The sequence below is a fragment of the Gymnoscopelus microlampas genome (assembly GCF_963454915.1).
Source record: "Gymnoscopelus microlampas genome assembly, chromosome: 13".
In the NCBI taxonomy this organism is placed as follows: domain Eukaryota; kingdom Metazoa; phylum Chordata; class Actinopteri; order Myctophiformes; family Myctophidae; genus Gymnoscopelus; species Gymnoscopelus microlampas.
In genome coordinates, this window is record NC_139950.1 from 23,791,080 (window position 1) to 23,809,097 (window position 18,018).

Sequence of the window (18,018 nt, forward strand, 5' to 3'; positions counted from 1 at the left end):
ATTTTGCTACTACTCCTACAGATTTTGTCCAAAACTCACAATTCGGTACACATTATCTCTGGGATCATGTGATCAAGATGTATGAGTCAGATCTTTCTGATCCCATTCAATTTGGCTATGACTGCCTTCCAAGGTTTGCAGACCCTGGGTAGGCAACTCCGAGGAGCACAGGTCATGGTGTCTGTCACACCACTGCACAAATGAGTATCCAAGAGTTATAGAGGCTGATGTGTACCGATCAGAAAATTTGATGTAGCCTACTGATGCTGCATCTGTAGTCATTTTGAAAGGCCTGAAAAACGAACACAGCTCTGTGGGGCTAAAACTGGGAGTTGACTTCACAGTTTGCAAAACACAAGTTAATGCAAGTTAATTCCTTTGGACATGACATTTTAGGAGAAGGGACAGCAGACATTCCATAGAGCTGGAACAAAATGATAGAGTCCACAGACCTTTGAAAAATTGTGCATCATGCCCGAGTAAGCTGTCAATGTCTGTTTATAAAGTTTGTGGAAAGGTTGCATATTTATTAGTTACTTGCCTTAGACCAAGTTGTTGCACAGTATGAAATAAATATCAGTGGGGTGGGGTGCACATACAATTCTGCTGACAGACAGACAGACAGACAGACAGACAGACAGACAGTAAAGGGAAAAACTTGGTTTAAACTTGGTAAGGGAAAAAGATACAGAGGTATGCTGAACAAGGAAAGGTGATAGAAGAGAGGAGAGAACAGACTACAGAGAGTGAGAGATTAAAAGACTTGTGTGGGTGCACTTGTACCTGCCTGAGGGTTTGTTTGCACTTTCTTCCGTAGTTAGCATAAACACCTGTTCAGACCCACTCAAAACACCCACTGGCTAGCACACTGCAGTGTGTGTGTGTGTGTGTGTGTGTGTGTGTGTGTGTGTGTGTGTGTGTGTGTGTGTGTGTGTGTGTGTGTGTGTGTGCGTGCGTGCGTGTGTGTGTGCCATCTGAGTGAGATACAAAATTAAATCTTGTTTGTGTTGTGACCTTTCTGTGGCTTTTGTTTTATATGTCATGTGAATAATGCTAATATTTTACAACGAGCAATATTGACACATTAATACCCCAACAACATAATTATGTAAATACTAGTTTCCATTTAAGAAACCCAGTGACTCTTTGGCTGTAAAGGGGAGACCCCTACTGGGAAGAACACGCCACTGCAGTCCCCGTGGCTCACTTCCAGTGTTTTTGGGCTTGTTTCTAGTGTAGTTGCTTATTTGGGCTTGCTTCCTAATGTTGTTTCCACCAGTGGTTCTCAAACATGTCAAGGACCCCCCAAATAAATATGCATTAGTCTGCAGACCCCTCATCTGAAAACATGTTATGCCAGCAGGGACCCCCATACAAGAGACACAAATATTCCGCATTTTTTCACATTTTCTTCCAAGATTTCTTTGAAAATAGCCACTACATAGATTTCAATTGCTGATGTGGCATATTATAGTGGCTTCTTTTGGGCTTGTTTTTATAGACCCGGTTGCTTATTTATCTCTCTAAACCTGGCAACGCTGCTCACTTCCGTTTCCGATGTAAACAAGCAATATGGACTCATCCACGGCATACTATCAGACCATGTGAGATTGTAATTTCAAACGCGAATATTTGTGCCTATTGACAAAGAAAAACCCGTCATGAGGGAGCCGACTTGTTGTAAACCGAGTGCTGTTCGATATTATTGCACTGCTGGTAACGGTATGGAGCAGTTTTTAGTTCAAGAGGTGAAGTCGAAGCTTGCAGCTGAAGATGTGAGTGCTTTTTTTGTATTATCACGTCAAGACTTGTGATTAACACTGACTGCCGCTTTAACCATTACTACCTCTTACTAGCACTACTATAGCCTTGGATCAAGACTATCGTAGATCAGTGGTTCTCAACCTGTGGGTCAGGGTCCCCACATGATTTTTTTTTTTTGGGGGGGGGTCCCTAGATGACAATGAAGTGACAATTTAAGGACTTATTAAAAAAGGACGTTTTTAATACCTAAAAAAAAGACCATTACTGTGTCAAAATAATCAACAAACTATACTATAAAAACTGTTTGTTAATTTACAGGTTGTAAATTGTTAAATTATATAAGAAAGTATAATGCCTCAACTCCTATATTTCAAGTGCTTATCAGGGTGGGGTGCCCCCAGTTATTAATTTGGGGGGTCGCGGCCTGAAAAGGTTGAGAACCACTATCATAGATGTATTTTATCGAGTCTGACTTTTGCTTTCGTATCCACGAAAGCTAGAGTCAGACTCGATAAAAATACATCTATTATAGTCTTGATCCAAGGCTAGAAGTACTACTCACTACTCACTGTCAAACACCACCGTCGTTGTTTGCTGGTGTTGCTGATTGTGTTGTTTGGTGTTTTTTGTACAGGTGTGTCAGTTAACGGGTAAGGTGCTGTTCAGCACCTCTGCAGGGATCGACAGAGTCAGAGAGCTCAAGTCTGCAGAGAGACTCTTCCTTCTGCTGAGACAAGACTTGCCCGTCAAGCTGCCTGGCCACTTTAGCTCAGGTCAGCTGCGTCACCTTCAGTAATGCATTACAGGTGGTATAGTATAGTGAATATAATAAGACAAAATAAGATGGTCTGAAAGAACAAGGTTGTAGATACAAGCGACCGATATATATTTTCTCTGGACGGTGGCTGGCACCTTCCTTAGGCAAGGTGAGAAGCTCAGTCGGAGTAGAGCCAGTGCTCCTTTGCGTCGGAATGGTTAAGGTGTTTTTTATTGTTGCATCCAGTAAGGATGCCTCCTGGTCGCCTCCCCAGAGAGGTTTTCCATGCATACGCACCTGGGAGGAGGCCACAGGGAGGACCAGGTCAGGAGATTATATCTCCCTGCTGGACTGGGAATGCCTCGGGTTCCCCCAGTCAGAGCTGGCTGATATGGCCAGTGAAAGGGAAGTCTGGGATTCTGTGCTGGAACCATTTCCTCCATGATCTGACTCCAAATAAAGCCCATGACGATGGATAAAAATAAGATGAGAGATAGAGATAGTCCTGAAATAGAGAGCACTCAGCTCACAGGATTAATCCTTGTAACACAAATGTGTCCTATCAAAGAAAACCCTGACCTGTTGACTCATTGTTGGTTGCTCTTGATAGAATTGTCAAAATAGAAACAAACAAAAATATATATTTACTGTATACTAAATAACATGGTGCTCCTCTGTTATAGTTGTTCCTTTTCCACAGTCTTGTATAATATAATGTAATATCTGACAATGCACTTTTTGTTCCTTTTCGTTTCTCCACTGGAGGAGAAACACTGCTCTAATAATTATATTATTTTCTTGATTCTTTTTAGCCAAGGCTGCCTCTGAACTACGGTCTAGACTGCTGGGTGATGCGACAGAATGGACCAGTGCTATAATGACCTGGAGTCGCCTGCAGGGGGTGCTAGATTGCAGAGGCACCTCTGTCGACTCACACAACATAGCAACGGGACTGACAAAGGGAAAATGTGAGGAGAAGAGGTGGAGTGACAGGAAAGTGGATGAGATGGAAAATCAGAGTGGGGACGCAGAGTGTAGGATGAGAAAAAGAGAGTGGGAACATGGAGAGCGTGGGGTTGATAGAGCGAAAGGGACAGAGAGAAAGAATGAGAAGGTTGGTGGCGTTGATAAGTCTTGCAGTGATGTACAGAAAGAATCCTGGAAGAGACAGAGAGAGGAGGAAGAGAAACTAACTGACAGCAAAAGAGAGGAAGGCGAGGGAGGGATACACCATCTTGGTGAACAACAGCATGGTGAGGAGGCCTGCGGTGTTGCACAAAAAGGACCATGGACACCAGAGTGTAAGAGAAAGAGGGATGATGATGAGGGGGGAGGAGAGGCTAGTCGGATGAAGATCGAACAAAACAGTGGAAAAGAGAACGAGACATCAGAGGTCAAAGGTAACAGAGAGGAGGAGGAGAAGGGCACGGAAGAAATAAATGAGGTTGAGGAGTTGAGTGGCGACAGGCAAAGTAGAAACCATGCAACTGTAACGGCAGCACTGTGTGACTGTAGCAAGGAACCGGACAGCCACAACCACACAACACATGGTAATATTTACTTTCTGATACTGACTGACTGAAATCATAATTCTTAGACATTTCTTGTTTATTTATTTATTCATATATTTATTATTTGGTAATCATTTGTAATGAAAAATACACTGCTCAGTGGTCACCCAGTACCCAGTACCAGTATTACACGTAGCTTAGGTGCTGAAGCTAAATAATATCGAACTGAATGAACAGAGTATCTGCACTCTCAAATCGTTTTTATATGAGCTTTAGGTCAGAGACCTCCTTCAAGGCACATTTATGATCACTATTGCAATCACTGCTACTACTACTTACTATATGTCTTCTGCTGTTATCATCTGCTACCACATTCGCTGCTACTACTATTACTCCAACTGAAAGTACTAATACATCAACATCTAGTATTATTATTGTGGTCATATTAGAATTAATAGTCGAATTTCTGCTGCACTTCAATAGCCAATGTTAAATGACAGTGTATCCCGAATCACTTTGTATGTTGAAGTGGAGGCCACAGACTCAAAAGAAAGGGAACTACAGGAGCCTAGCAGGGACAAACTGCTTCAACCGTCTCCTACAGAACCTGTCACCTTCAGGATCAGCTGCAAGTGCTCTGGAGCTCTAGCCAGATGGTTCAGCACACAGGTATTCATGTAGAATATAATCGTATACCTATGTAGCACATTAAGAATCTATTGCTGTATGTGTGAGTGTGTATACACATACAGTTTATTAAAGGGATAGTTCACCCCAAAATTACTTTTTTTTCCTATCGATTACTCACCCCATGGAGCCTTGAATTCATGGATATTTTTTAGTTTTCGTCGCATTCCTGAGCCAATAATTTAATGACCGGCTCAAAGAGTCTCCATTGAGTCTCCTACTGACCAGTCACCCCGTCATGCTAGATGCTTTATTTGTCCTCGCGGAAATTCATTTTGTACCAAGCAGCCATCAGGATACAAAAAAATCACATAAATACACAATACATAGACAGATCACACAATACATTGACAATACTACACAGCTCCTCTCTTACAGAGAGGAAATGGAATAGGCTACCAGTCATAGTTCAAGAGGCATCAGAGAGAGAGAGAGACTATTTTAACCATGCAATAATCCGGCCACTGCTAGGTACCGAAACCTGAATACACTGATCGTGTCAGCAAATAAATAACCCTGGCATTACCAACAGTATGATAATGTTTGAATATAATAGTCGTTTTTATACGAAACATTAGGAAGGTTTTGCTCCTTGTCCGCTAATAGTAGCTGTCGTATCATTATTTCATATCATTATTTTGCATATATAATTTGTGATGATGTCATCGACTTGCGCCCACAAGTCGTTGTGTCCTTTACTGGTTTGCTTGTATTGTGTGTGTGTGTGTGTGTGTGTGTGTGTGTGTGTGTGTGCACACGGTCACTTATTTTGCATTGTAACCGCATACAGGAGTTGAGTGGTTTGATTGGATCAGGCCTTAGCAGACTGCTGGGTTGGAAGGTTGACCTGAGGAATCCTAAGTTGGAGGTATCATCCTTTGCACACAATTACAAGATGTATTTTATTATATAAACATATTTCCTGTCAGCTTTTATGAGATCTATCTCTTCTAAAAAAAAAAATGAAAGAACTCCCCCTGTTGTTATGGTGATATTGTGTGTCTGTGTTGCTTCTACAGGTCAATGTGTATTTGAGTGATGACCATTGTCTACTGGGGATACCACTAACCAGGTTATCTCATTTGATCAGATTGTACTCGAGTGTATCGATCGATTGTCCCTACTTTAGTTATTTATTTATACATCTTAAGTTTCTGTATAATTTCTCTTGTGTGAATATATTATGTTTTATGCTGTTGAATTTCCCACTTTAGATAATTTCAAAAACGTTGCTGTATGTGATTTTAGTTTTTTCCCTTCTTCTTCAGATTGCCTTTAGCTAACAGGAGCTACATTAAAACCACCGGACTGAGGTGTACAGTAGCCTGGGCTATGGGCTTTCTGGCCGAAATACAGGTTCTCACATACTGATGCATTTTACATCTACAGATGTAGTGATCCTAGCTTTATTTGTAGACAATAAAAGTTATAAAACACATCAGTTAAGTCAAATTTATATTTACTGTATGTTAAGGCTGTATCTGAAAATGTTTTTTAGCCACTCTCACACATGTCACTCATACATGTATGGTCAGTGCATGAAAGTCAACCTCTAGTCTGTTGTTTGTTCAAATGTTGTTTTGCTATGTTTTGTCCAGCCAGGTTTCTGTGTCTTAGATCCAATGTGTGGGGTGGGAACTATCCTTTTGGAAGCTGCACAGGAGCAGAAGGTCAGCACACTAAAAAGCCTGATACTGTACATACTTATTTGTGCGCCAGTGTCGTACCAGAAATAGCAGATCTACAAGCTCACAATGTATCACATCGCAACATGTTGTAAGTGTTTTTGGTGTGCGACAAGGCACGTAGATATCGGGCATAACTCTTTTACTTTTACCTCAATAGTAGGTTAGAATGACAAAAAAAAAATCCTGAAGGAAGTTCATTATCATTAGTCTAAGGGTAAATGTGGTCCTGGGTTACTGATTAATTTAGACCTGTTCTTACAGCACCTGTTAGCCCTGGGCTAGTTTCTTGAATTCCAGTGTGTTGAGTCTTGTTTCTGCTTTAGATGCAATGTTTAAAACTGGATTAACCACTTAAAATAAACCAGTGTGAATTATTCATGGTTTCTCTGTGGTTTAAACTGCTAAATGGGCACCTATGTAAACACTTGGACACTAGAGTTTTAACCACTTAAGCCCTATGTACTGTAGTTGTACAGTGTGACACGCTGTGAGCTTGTAGATCTGCTATTTAAAAAAATAACAATAATAATAATTATGAAAGAAATTCAAAGATTGTTTTTGGTTTTGGGCTTTTTTGCCTTTATTGATAGAGTAAGTAGAGACAGACAGGTAACGGGGAGAGAGAGACGGGGAGTGACATAACAGCAAAGTTCGTCAGGACTCGAACTCGCGATGCGCTGTCAGGCATTAGGAGCCTAGGTGCCCGGACCGCGAGGCCAACCTCCCGGGCCAATAATTATGAACATTTTTGAAAATGTATATATATATATCTATGTATAATGACATGCCCATATTTGGGACACCAGGTTGGAAGTGCTTAATTGTAAGTTGTAACACATTATATGGATAATGTGTATATCTAAAGTAATATAAAATAATTCTAAGCATTCTCCCCTTACTGTCATTCTAAGCATTCTCCCCTTACTTTCAGGATGCCTTTTTTCTGGGCATGGACATTGATGACAAACAGCTGCAGAAGGCCAACGAGAATATAGCATTTGCAAACCTTGCAGACAGAGTTCACCTGCTAAAGGCCTCAACCATGGGTAGGAAAACCTGTGCAAAGTGCGAATTATATTTTAGTATATATTCATAATTTCTCTCATTTTGACATACCATTTACACCAGTGGTTCTCAAAGTGGTGTCCGGGAACCCCCCCCCCCCCCCCACGGGATCTTGAAGAGGTTCCAGGAGGTCCCCTGCTAAATGATAATTAGGAACCAAATGGACCCTTACAGTTCTGTAACTCAGAGTGTACAAATGTTGTTCACTCTGAGAGTTATGGGTGTCTGTGGTCTAATGCGTACCAATCTGGGGATCGCTGAAATTAAAAATAACTATTGATTTACACAACCCTATTTAGAGTGAATATGCACACTGTTTACATATTTGCATTTTGCGACAAATGTCAACATTTAGGTATTGCACGTTAGCCAAATTTTATTTGTGATCTAAATTCAAATTGAAAAAAATAAACATATTTAAAATATTGATTTGATGCTCATTTTAACCTTAGGAAGTATTATATATTTTTTTCCCACATGCATTCCAGAAAGTCCAGAAATTTCATGTGCTGGACCACACATGAACAAATGACATCATCAACTTGCGACTGGCATTGCCCCTATTGAGTGAAAGATTAACTATTTCTAAAATAAATACAATATTTAAGGTGTTTTTGATTTTACATTTTAGTTATAGAGGACAATTATAATGTATTAACACATTGACATTTACCTTATTTTGACGATCCACGGAAAGCCATGGAAGACACGTTGTGGACACGGATGTAAACAAAAGCTGTCTGGGGGGAGGAGGGGGGGTCTTGTCTATCCACCGGAACACTTTTTTTTTTACCGCGATCGTCCATTCTGTTGAATATGGCTCGTTTTCACACATAAAAAGAAGAAATCCGAGCTAGATGTGTTTTTATAAATCCCATAACATAGGAATGGACGGAACTGACGTCATTTCCGTCCATTCCTCCTCTCGCAGTCAAGGGATCATTCATAGGTTGGCGAAGAGCACCCTCTAGCCGTCAAGTGTAATCACTGTAAACATGTTTTTTTTTATGCATATACAGTATGCGTTCTTGCCAGGGAAGTGTTGGATTTGAAAGAACGCATACATGCAGGCAATGTGTCATGTCGTATTTGGCTTATTACTTAGCCAGGGATCCGTTTAAGCATTGTGGGCTAAGGCAAAGAATAGTACATAGTGTAATACTGACTGATGAATGCATTGAACTGAAAGTTGTGTTTTGCCTCTGTGGTGACCAGAGCTCCCTCTGGCCAGCGGGAGTGTGGATGCTGTTCTGTGTGATCTGCCATTTGGCAGGCAGTTTGATACCAAGGAAAACATGGCTGCCAAGCTGATTCACATTGTTACAGAGATGGAGAGGTTGGTTTGTGTGTACAGTATGTGTGTCTCTTGTATGCATGGATGTTGTGTGTGTACGTGTGTGGCATGCATGTTTATTCTGATATTGAGAGACATACCAATTTGGTCCCTCTAAAATGTATGTGTACAGTACTGTACGTGTTAGTGTGTGTGTGTGTGTATTTGAATGCCTTGCATGTCTATTCTGATATGTCTTAAAATATATACAGTACAGTATATATATTGAGAAAGATACTAATCTGATCGTGTGTGTGTGTGTGTGTGTGTGTGTGTGTGTGTGTGTTTGTTTCTAGAGTCCTCTGTGTAGGTGGAGTCCTGGTTCTCCTACTGAGCCCTCAATTATCTTGTTTGCTGAAAAAGCTCCAGGCACACCCAAGCGCTTACCCAACACCTATCCAGGAAACCGTGCCTCTTACTGGGCAGCAACGCTGCTCGTCATCTCTTCTTTCTTCCCTAAAGCCTGAGACCTGTCAGACCAGCCCAGATGTCACACCACCCTGTATCCAGGGAACAGAGATTCAGACTCAGTCTAGTCAGACTGGACTACAACAGGTGCCATCACCCCCCCTCTCCTCCTTGAAGCACCAAGCGTCGCACAGAGTGAGCTTAGGGGCAATTGATGGACTTATACAAAAATATGTCAAGTTATAGACTTCATTCAAAACAAACAGTGATCTTCTCTTTTTAATTATATAAAGATTGTATGTGTTGAACAAAGAATTGTTTTGAGAGTCTTTCTTATACTATGTCTACAGTGTGTCACTGTATGAATAGTGGGTGGGGCTAAAACCGATGCCTTTTCAGCAAAACCCTCAAATAAAAGGATAAACATGCTTACATCACAGTTTACATGGTAGAATAAATGTAATCATAACAATTCTGAACTGTAGTTTTTATGGGTAGGCAAGCTTTACAGTGTGCTCAAAATCCAGCCACAGTATGATGCAAACAGTGTGTGCCTACCCATTCTATTCATAATTATATAGTATTAAAAATTGACTTACAAACTTTAAAGTGATAGTTTGGATATTTACAATTTTTCCTACTTACCCAGAGACCGACAAAGTCATGAATATCTTTTTTTGTCTGCTTGAAGTTTGAGGGTATGTTGAGTGATGATGAGCTTAGTCTAGTTTTAATCCTTGGGTATCTATGGGATCAAGTAGCAACTTCTCATGGAAAAGGACTTTCTCTGAAGCTGAGGGTTTAATATTTTATACTTATTTAGAATAAATAAGAATAAATAAGTGTTTAAAAATGTTTTCACATACAAGTACATACAAAATCCTAACGATTACATTATAGTTTGGTAGGCCTTGTCCAAAATATGCATATTCATCCACCATGGCTGTTTGACATGTCTTTCTTAAAAGTGAAATTAGTGACTATAATTCTGCACTTTACAATGTGTTGATACGTTACACCAGCCATCCATCTTTGGAGAAGTTTAAAGGTGTATTTTGGTACTTTTGACTTTGGAGGGGAACTGCTACTTGATTCCATAGATAGACATCTAGGAATTAAAGTAAGCTATGTTAAGCTTGCAAACACACGAAAAAGGCACCCATGAGATTGTCTGACTCTGGGTAAATGGGAACAATGGCAAATCCCACAAAACCCAACTATCCCTTTAACACTTAATCATATAAAATTGACCCTGTAGTGTAAACTAAAATTGACACTGAAAGCATTGGTGTTGTAGAAGGTTAGTGTTTCTTATTGATATACATATATAATAAACATAAATGATTATAAGAGTATGGAACAGAGTTTTTATTCTGAAAGAACGGAGCACCTCTTGTGGTGTTCTTTTAATGAGAGCAACATACTTACTGTTAACCCCATGGATGTATTAAGAAAGGTGTCGATGTGACGTCTGAAATTAAATGACGTCTAAATAGTTCATAATTAATCAAATCGTGCATTAAACCAGCATAGGAAAACATTGTGAGACATACTTTCGGGTAGGCTTTTTGCTCAAAAGGATTCTAATGTTCCATGGCAACATTTCCAAACATCTTGGAATCATTCATTTATAATTGTTTTGTCTCATCATTTCCAATTTGTTTATCCTGTATCCTGCACGAGTTCTCTCTCTACTGATTGAATAAAATTGGTATCCCGACCTGATGATGTGTTGTTGTTTTTTTGGTTTACTATGAGAGATGGGAGGACCTCTGTTACTGAACAAACAATGACTACTCACAATATCGAGCTATTTAGCACTTATTCTAACAAAACAACAACAACAAAACTTTAATGTATCCATTAACTGTGAGAGCCTACAAAATGTAACCAGATGGACCTCAATAAGACGCAGTTGATGAACAGAAAGTACAGGTCAGGTAGTATTTTGGATGGATGGATGGATGGATGTGTACAGTGTCCTCACTGCTCCCTCTCTGCTCTGCTGCTCTGAAGGGAGGGACAGACTGTGAGACAGACAGACAGACAGACAGACAGAGTCACCGGACCATGTACGTACGCCAACATTCGTGCGCATGCTCCTTGCGCAGTGGACGCCATGTTGAAGCTCCAGTGGGTTCGGGGCTGTTGTGATTTCTCTCTCTGACGCTGTATGTTTTTAAATATTTCGTTTCCCCACATACCCCACCGTGCTTGACACGACCACCGGTACCCCCCCCACCCCACCCGATACGGGAGTCGTTCACGATGAATTCCAGCGTGGACCTGTCCCGCAGGAACCCGCAGGAGGATTTCGAGCTTATTCAGCGGATAGGAAGCGGCACATACGGAGATGTGTACAAGGTAAAAAAAAACAACTGCAGCCCGGCTATGGTAGCACCCAGCAGCTAACTTTTAGCCGTTTGGATGGCAACTGGCAACGTTGTTGACAAAACGGCAGCAATTGTGACACGCCTGTGAGCATTGGACTGAAACAATTTATGTAACGCAGTAGCGCGTTTCCTGCAGCCTATTTCGCAGCTGGGTGGTGGAGAATGTGTCTATCTCTGGTTTGATCCTAGCTCTGGTCCATAGCTTTAGAGGGAGTTCTCCTTAACGCTGTGGTACTTTCGAGCCGTTGCCCGCACAGCCCCGGTAGCGCAGCCACTCGTCTGTAGTAAAAGAATAAAACACTTTCGCTATTCACCAAAACGAAGACGGGTTTAGGATGTTGAAAGCCTACTTTCGTTAGTGGGAAGTTCTGGGAACACTCTGAGTCCAGAAAAGAAAATATTTCACCGGAAGGAAAACATTTTTTATTACTCCGATGCGCCCCTACTGATCTTTTGAATAGACCTTTCCCATTGATCAGTTCTGTAGGGGGCGCAGTGGAGTAACTAAAACATTTTTCCATCCGGCGAAATATTTTATTTTCTGTCCAAAAAGTGTATTTTAGACGTGAGGTGGGGGGCTCCGAGTATTCCCACTAAGGAAGGTAGGCTTTCAACATCTTACAAATGTCTTTGTTTTGATGAGTAGTGAAAGCGTATTTTTTATTTTTACTGCAGACGAGAGGCTGCGCAGCCTGCGCTACCGGGGGTGTGCGGGCAACGGTCCGAAAGTAACCTAGCGTTAAGGAGAACTCCTTCTAACGCTATGGACCAGAGCTAGTTTGATCCCTGAAAAGCGCTGCAAAGAATGACAGCTCCTGGGATCATGATGATAATAATTGCCTAGCAGGCACCAACAATAAAGCATCAACACAACTATAATCATCTTCTTTCTCCCCCTTTTCGATGAACAACGTTGTTATTGATCGAGAAAAACGGGCTTTGTTGCCTGGTTTGCGTAGTGAAAGACGAGGCTAAGCTGGTGAGGATCCATGATGTACACAAGGCCCCGGGCTGCCACAATGCTTATCATCAACATACCAGACACTCCGTATTGATATTTGTTATCATATGGCCAATAGTTTTACTGTTCTGGCTACCATGTCAGGGTTTTATCGTCTTGATGTTCGGTCTGTGATGATCGCCATTCAGTCACCCACTGTTGACGGGCCATGTTGTTGTTTACCAAGGGACTCCGTATCGTGGAATTTAATGTCATCATAATACACTGTAAAATCCTGTTAATTTTACTTAAGAGTTTGTACAATTTGTACATTCTTTGAGATACAAATGGATCAATTTAACACAGTATTCATTTTCTTCTGTTTTAAGCATAGCAGCCATGCACTCTGTCGTGGAATTGAATTCCATAGCTGTGTGTGGGGAGAGAGGCATTTGGCAGCCTGGGTAAATTCATCTAAGTTTTGATAGGATGTAATTATGACGTTTGGTTAACCTCGAGGATCATAATTAGTGTTACAAGTGCAATAAAATAACCCAGGATCAGGAATGTAATGTTGGTTACATTTCTTTGTTTCTTCATGTTTGTTTGTTTATTTATTTATTCTTAATCAGGCTTTTAGGCATTTTATGCCAGGTTATCCCGTTGGTTTCTACAGAAGATCCCAAACGTCTCCCATTATCTCTTCCTTTTCTGTTACACTAATTATATACCTGTCAGGAGTAATCTAGTTTGGGTCTAATTTAAGCCTGTATTTTGCTTTGTTCCAGGGAAGATTCCGGTGGGTCTTCCCAGTGGAAGATATTCTTCTCATAGAGTAGAAAAGTGATGTGTCTGATGTCAGGACCTTTTTAATGGTCAATGTAACTGTTGCATAATGCCAAGTTCACAGGTTTGATCATCGTCTTAAGCTGTCATCTTGAACCTATGGTAAGGTGCTCTGAGTAGTGAGTAGGAACAAATACTATGGCTGGAAAAATATCGAATTGTGAATTTTCAGGCTAGTATTGCGATCATTAGGGTTTGATTCAACTTTATTGTCACATCAGAGGTTTAGGGGTGTAAAGAAGTGCTTGAAATTAGTTTTTGTGCAAGCTCCAATCGTTTTTGTTGCTTTCAGGAAGAGAACAATTAAAAGAGGGGAGGGTGGCACGGAGAGCAAGGAGAAAACACTAAAGAGAAACGTATGTCAGGGATAGGCACAAATCTAAGATATCTACATATATAGGCATACACAGCATAATACAACTGGAACAGTGTGTACATGTCATGAGGTTAGACATAAGGTGTTTAAGGTTAGACACAAAGGTGGTAGCACATTCGGTATGTCCACAAAGCAGCACTGTATGTACATGAGATTAGACATTAAGGAAGGTGCAATTTGTGATACAGTATGTTAAACTCAGTCTTTAGTTCTGTTTATGTTGAGATGTTGAAAATGAGTAAAACTGTCTGCAATTCTGGCTGGTAGGTTGATCAAATATATACTGAGATCAATATTCTCACAAGGTCATTGGTTTGATTTGCCCAACCATGGTCCATTTCCTGTTTAATTATCCTTGTGTAAGACACTGAACCTGTTTTAGGGGTACTGCAGTGATGCCAGCATGTTGACCCCAGGGGGTCAAATGATCCCACCCGCTATTTTGGGCATTATTTACAGATACACAAAATCTGACAATCTAACAATCGTTTGTGCTGTTAATATCGGCTGTGGGGCAAAGGAATCCAAACGTACTATCGTAGAGTGACTTAGTTGTGTTTTGGAGGCAAACATGATACTAAAAGTTCTTTGTTTACATGGCATGAATGCTGAAATTGTTGTTGTAATGCTGTAATAGTTGTTGTAATGCTTCCTATTTGAAATGACTGGTCCCATTTTGGCCTCCTTTTGAGAGTGTAAAACCCTCTTTTTATGTTTTTGATGCAATAGATGGCCAGTATTAGGGTACTTTGGTCAGTCTGACATTAGCAATGTGTTTACTTGAGTTACTGCTAAAAAGTCTATTAAAGCCATTGGTTTTCTACAGTAGATAAATTACATAAAAAGCATGCGTGTGTATGGGGGGGGGGGGGGGGGGGGTAATGTACTTAACAGCCTGATGAACCTGTTGGCTCCACTATTTTTCCCCTGGCCTGAATTCTGCATACATGTGGCACAGCTGGGCAGCCATGGTCTTGGAATGCAGTGGTCCTGACTTCCTGTGTGTGTGTGTGTGTGTGTGTGTGTGTGTGTGTGTGTGTGTGTGTGTGTGTGTGTGTGTGTGTGTGTGTGTGTGTGTGTGTGTGTGTGTGTGTGTGTGTGTGTGTGTGTGTCCTATTGTTTCTGATTGCTACAACAGAGGAAGAAGTTAGAACAGAATGCTCAAGTACACACACAGGTGGATGCATAGTCTGTATCTCTCACACACATACATTTAGAAGGCAACTGGTGCAGCACCATCCTGTTTTGCTTAGTGTTCCACCAGTAGTTTGCTCGTCAAGTGTGTCCACGTGTTTCCAGTGTCCCTTGAGGCCTTGCATGAATTCCTGTTGTCAGTCATTCAATTCATTCGAGTGATCCCTGTAAGTCAATAATAATGTGGGAACACAAACTGTCAGAAATCAAAAGGGTCATATTAGTCTTATAATAGTCCATATTAGATCCTACTTAACCCTGCAATATCTCCCTCCACACAGCTGATTCAAATGAATGATCAATGGCTGTTGCTCTTAGCAGTAGCCTGACTCCTGTGCTGTGTTTCATTCTGACTGGCTGCTGTGACACCTGTATCTCTGCTTGGGGATTAAATGGTGCTTGTTAAGTCACTTAAGCACTTGATCTTGTGGGGTTGTGTTAACACATTATTGTTGATTGATTTGATCCCTCAAATGAATTGAATGACTGACAACAGGAAGTGATGCCCATAATTCACACACCCCCTTTTCCCCAGTAAGCTCCCTTGTGGATAGAGACCTTTCCACAAGGGAGGTATGCGTTTACCTGTCAGGGAGGTTGCTCTGTATCGTTTATGATATTTAGTTATATTTGATAACGTCTGTGTTTGGAGACAATTGAATTAATTCTGCGGAATTTGGGTAAATTCATACTCAGAAGTAGCATTGGAAAACTAGTACTACATTCAGAAATCACATTTCACTGTCCCCACTGAAGTACGTCACATTCCGTCAAAAACATTCCTGAGATTCCTTACATGTTGTGACATTTCTTATCAGTTTGTTATATGTGTCATTATTTAGTTTCATTGATGACACAACTGAGAACTACTTTCCTGCGGCTGCATGTGTGGAGATGTAGTTGCTCATTTTTGAGTCTGAGAATTGTAGTCGATTTGTAGGGGGCCTTTTATCTTCTTACTCTTTGGATAAATTAGTACTTAATTCTTCACCTTCAGTTGATGCTTTGGAACCATATTTCCGTTTTGTAATACAGTTATTATATTACTTAATTTAAAAAACGTGCAGTGCATCTCAGCTGGTAACATTACATGTTTACCTATAGAGACCTCAGCCTGGTGCTTCTCAGCTGGTAACATTACATGTTTACCTATAGAGACCTCAGCCAGCGCTGCATCTATCAGCTGGTAACTTATGGCTTTACGAAGTGCTATTCCTCTATGGAAGCAGTTACTCCTCCAACATTGTCAGACCGTTCTCTGATCCGGATTGTTTGACAACAAAACCTGTGTCGTGTGTGTGCATATGTGTGCGCACGCTTGAAGGCTTGCATGCATGTTGTTGGTTGAGGGGTAAGGCTGGCTGGGGGCATCTCATTTTAAATGCCTCGTCACTCTGGTTCTGAATTAGTTTGAAAGAAATCTTGGAACCATTCTAGTGTCAAATCCTATTTTGAGATTTGCCTGCTCATGTGATGTATCTGGTTGGTACAGGACACGTTCGAACCAGCTCTTGAAAATTATGGGAACATAATGTAATAGGCCCCCATTTAAAAAGAACTAAACAAAAAAAAGGGTTTACATATTTGATAATTTGCTGTATATTATTTGTATGGTGGTTTTGGAGCTCTGTGTTCTTATCTTTTGGTTGTTCTACTTTTGCACTCACTGAAAGCGTCTCTGTATAAGAGCATGAGCTAAATTCCTAAAGTGTAATATAAATGGGAACTGTTTGTCTTTGCCCAGCTCCTGGTGCAGTGTTTTTTCTTCTCAGAAACCTCAGAATTTCAGCTTTGGTTCCTTTGGTCAGGTTGCAGACTGGAGAGGCTGTGTGTATTTGTGTGTGTCAGCACGTGTGTACACTAGTACACATGCATCTACTGTGACATGCATTTAAGTTGCATTTATTTTTTTTACACACATGTGCTCACAGAGCAAAGTTTTATTTGGCCAGTGAGTCGGCAACACTTCCTCCTGATTTGTTCTTAATGTATGTATGTATAAGCGCGCACACACACACACACACACACACACACACACACACACACACACACACACACACACACACACACACACACACACACACACACACACACACACACACACACACACACACACACACACACACACACACACACACACACACACACACACACACACACACACACACAGTAAATGCATTGTTCTGGTGTTCCAGTGTGGCATCAGTGTGTGAAGTGTGCATTATGTGACTTCACAGACCACTAACTAAATGTCCTGAATGCCTACAGTATTAACACTACCAGTAAGACTCCCTAATCGGGAGATAAGCGACCGTAGGTCACATGTATACAGAAGAGGGCTGTAACGGCGATTGGTTCCTAGTTGTGTGGGCAATGTATAGTTTTGTTTGGTGGTCTAAGAAATGTGGTGGCAGGCATGTTGATGACATGAGTGTACACATACTGTGTAGTGTGTAGCAATTTGCGTGTTTTTAGGGGCAAAACTGTAGGAGTAGTGGGCAAAAATGTGTTGTGAAAAGCGGCCTGAAGGTGGCGCTAGAAGAGGGCCATGTGAGAAATTAGGGGTGGGGTGTCCGCGTTGCCTTGGCGGACGAATAGGTACCGGCCGCGGCTCTCCCGGACGCTCCTAGCCCGAGTTACGGCATTTTATGTGAGCTGCAGTGGCAGGGGGTCCTCCACTGGGGGCGCCACCACTTTTGCATCCGTTTTGGAGCACCAGGAGTGGGTGGTCCCCGGGAATGCCCCGTGAGCAGCCCCGTTGGGGTGGTCATTTGGTAATTTGTCCACATGTGCTCATTTTTTACACTTGGGGGTCCCCGAGGCAACTGGGGGTCCCTGGAGCTCCGGGGGTCCTTGGAGGGTGTAGTTTGGCAGGTAAGGAGTGTGTGTGCAAAATCTGGCATGGATCGGGGCAACGGGTGCGGAGATATGAGCAGGGCAAAAGTGTGACGGGACGTGTGTGACGGAGGGACGGACGGACACCTGGAGCAGGTTTCTATAGTAAATGCGACCTACGGTCGCAATTATCTATATCATTCTCTGTACACAGTTTAATT

At 41.5% G+C, this 18,018-nt stretch overlaps 2 protein-coding genes across 17 annotated transcripts in view; both read left to right on the forward strand.

The window, feature by feature from the left end:
* Positions 1-1,586: 1,586 nt before the first annotated feature.
* On the forward strand, positions 1,587-9,505 carry thumpd2 (THUMP domain containing 2). 2 transcript variants are annotated; one of them, XM_084076837.1, is made up of 11 exons: positions 1,587-1,775; positions 2,399-2,537; positions 3,334-4,071; positions 4,562-4,701; positions 5,510-5,587; positions 5,739-5,791; positions 5,988-6,075; positions 6,318-6,389; positions 7,339-7,453; positions 8,688-8,808; positions 9,102-9,505. In XM_084076837.1, the coding sequence occupies exons 1-11, from the start codon at positions 1,662-1,664 to the stop codon at positions 9,457-9,459; spliced, it is 2,016 nt and encodes a 671-aa protein (XP_083932963.1). In that variant the 5' UTR covers positions 1,587-1,661; the 3' UTR covers positions 9,460-9,505. The 2 variants fall into 2 exon arrangements, with proteins under 2 accessions (XP_083932963.1, XP_083932964.1); XM_084076838.1 differs by having other exon boundaries at positions 3,334-3,774.
* Positions 9,506-11,357: 1,852 nt separating this feature from the next.
* The window catches only part of LOC311058141 (mitogen-activated protein kinase kinase kinase kinase 3-like), a 58,058-nt gene continuing 51,397 nt past the window's right edge, over positions 11,358-18,018 (forward strand). For all 15 annotated transcript variants that reach the window (XM_084075456.1, XM_084075466.1, XM_084075463.1 and 12 more), the window contains exon 1: positions 11,358-11,577. In XM_084075456.1, the coding sequence (XP_083931582.1) occupies positions 11,482-11,577 (96 nt within the window). In that variant the 5' untranslated portion in view covers positions 11,358-11,481. The remainder of the gene's footprint in view (positions 11,578-18,018) is intronic.

Excerpts from the sequence above, each read along its gene's own strand:
- thumpd2 (XM_084076837.1), top strand. The coding sequence starts at position 1,662 with ATGAGGGAGCCGACTTGTTGTAAACCGAGTGCTGTTCGATATTATTGC. Across the intron at positions 5,792-5,987 it reads CTGGGGATACCACTAACCAG|ATTGCCTTTAGCTAACAGGA; the intron begins GTTATCTCATTT and ends CTTCTTCTTCAG. Across the intron at positions 8,809-9,101 it reads ATTGTTACAGAGATGGAGAG|AGTCCTCTGTGTAGGTGGAG; the intron begins GTTGGTTTGTGT and ends GTTTGTTTCTAG.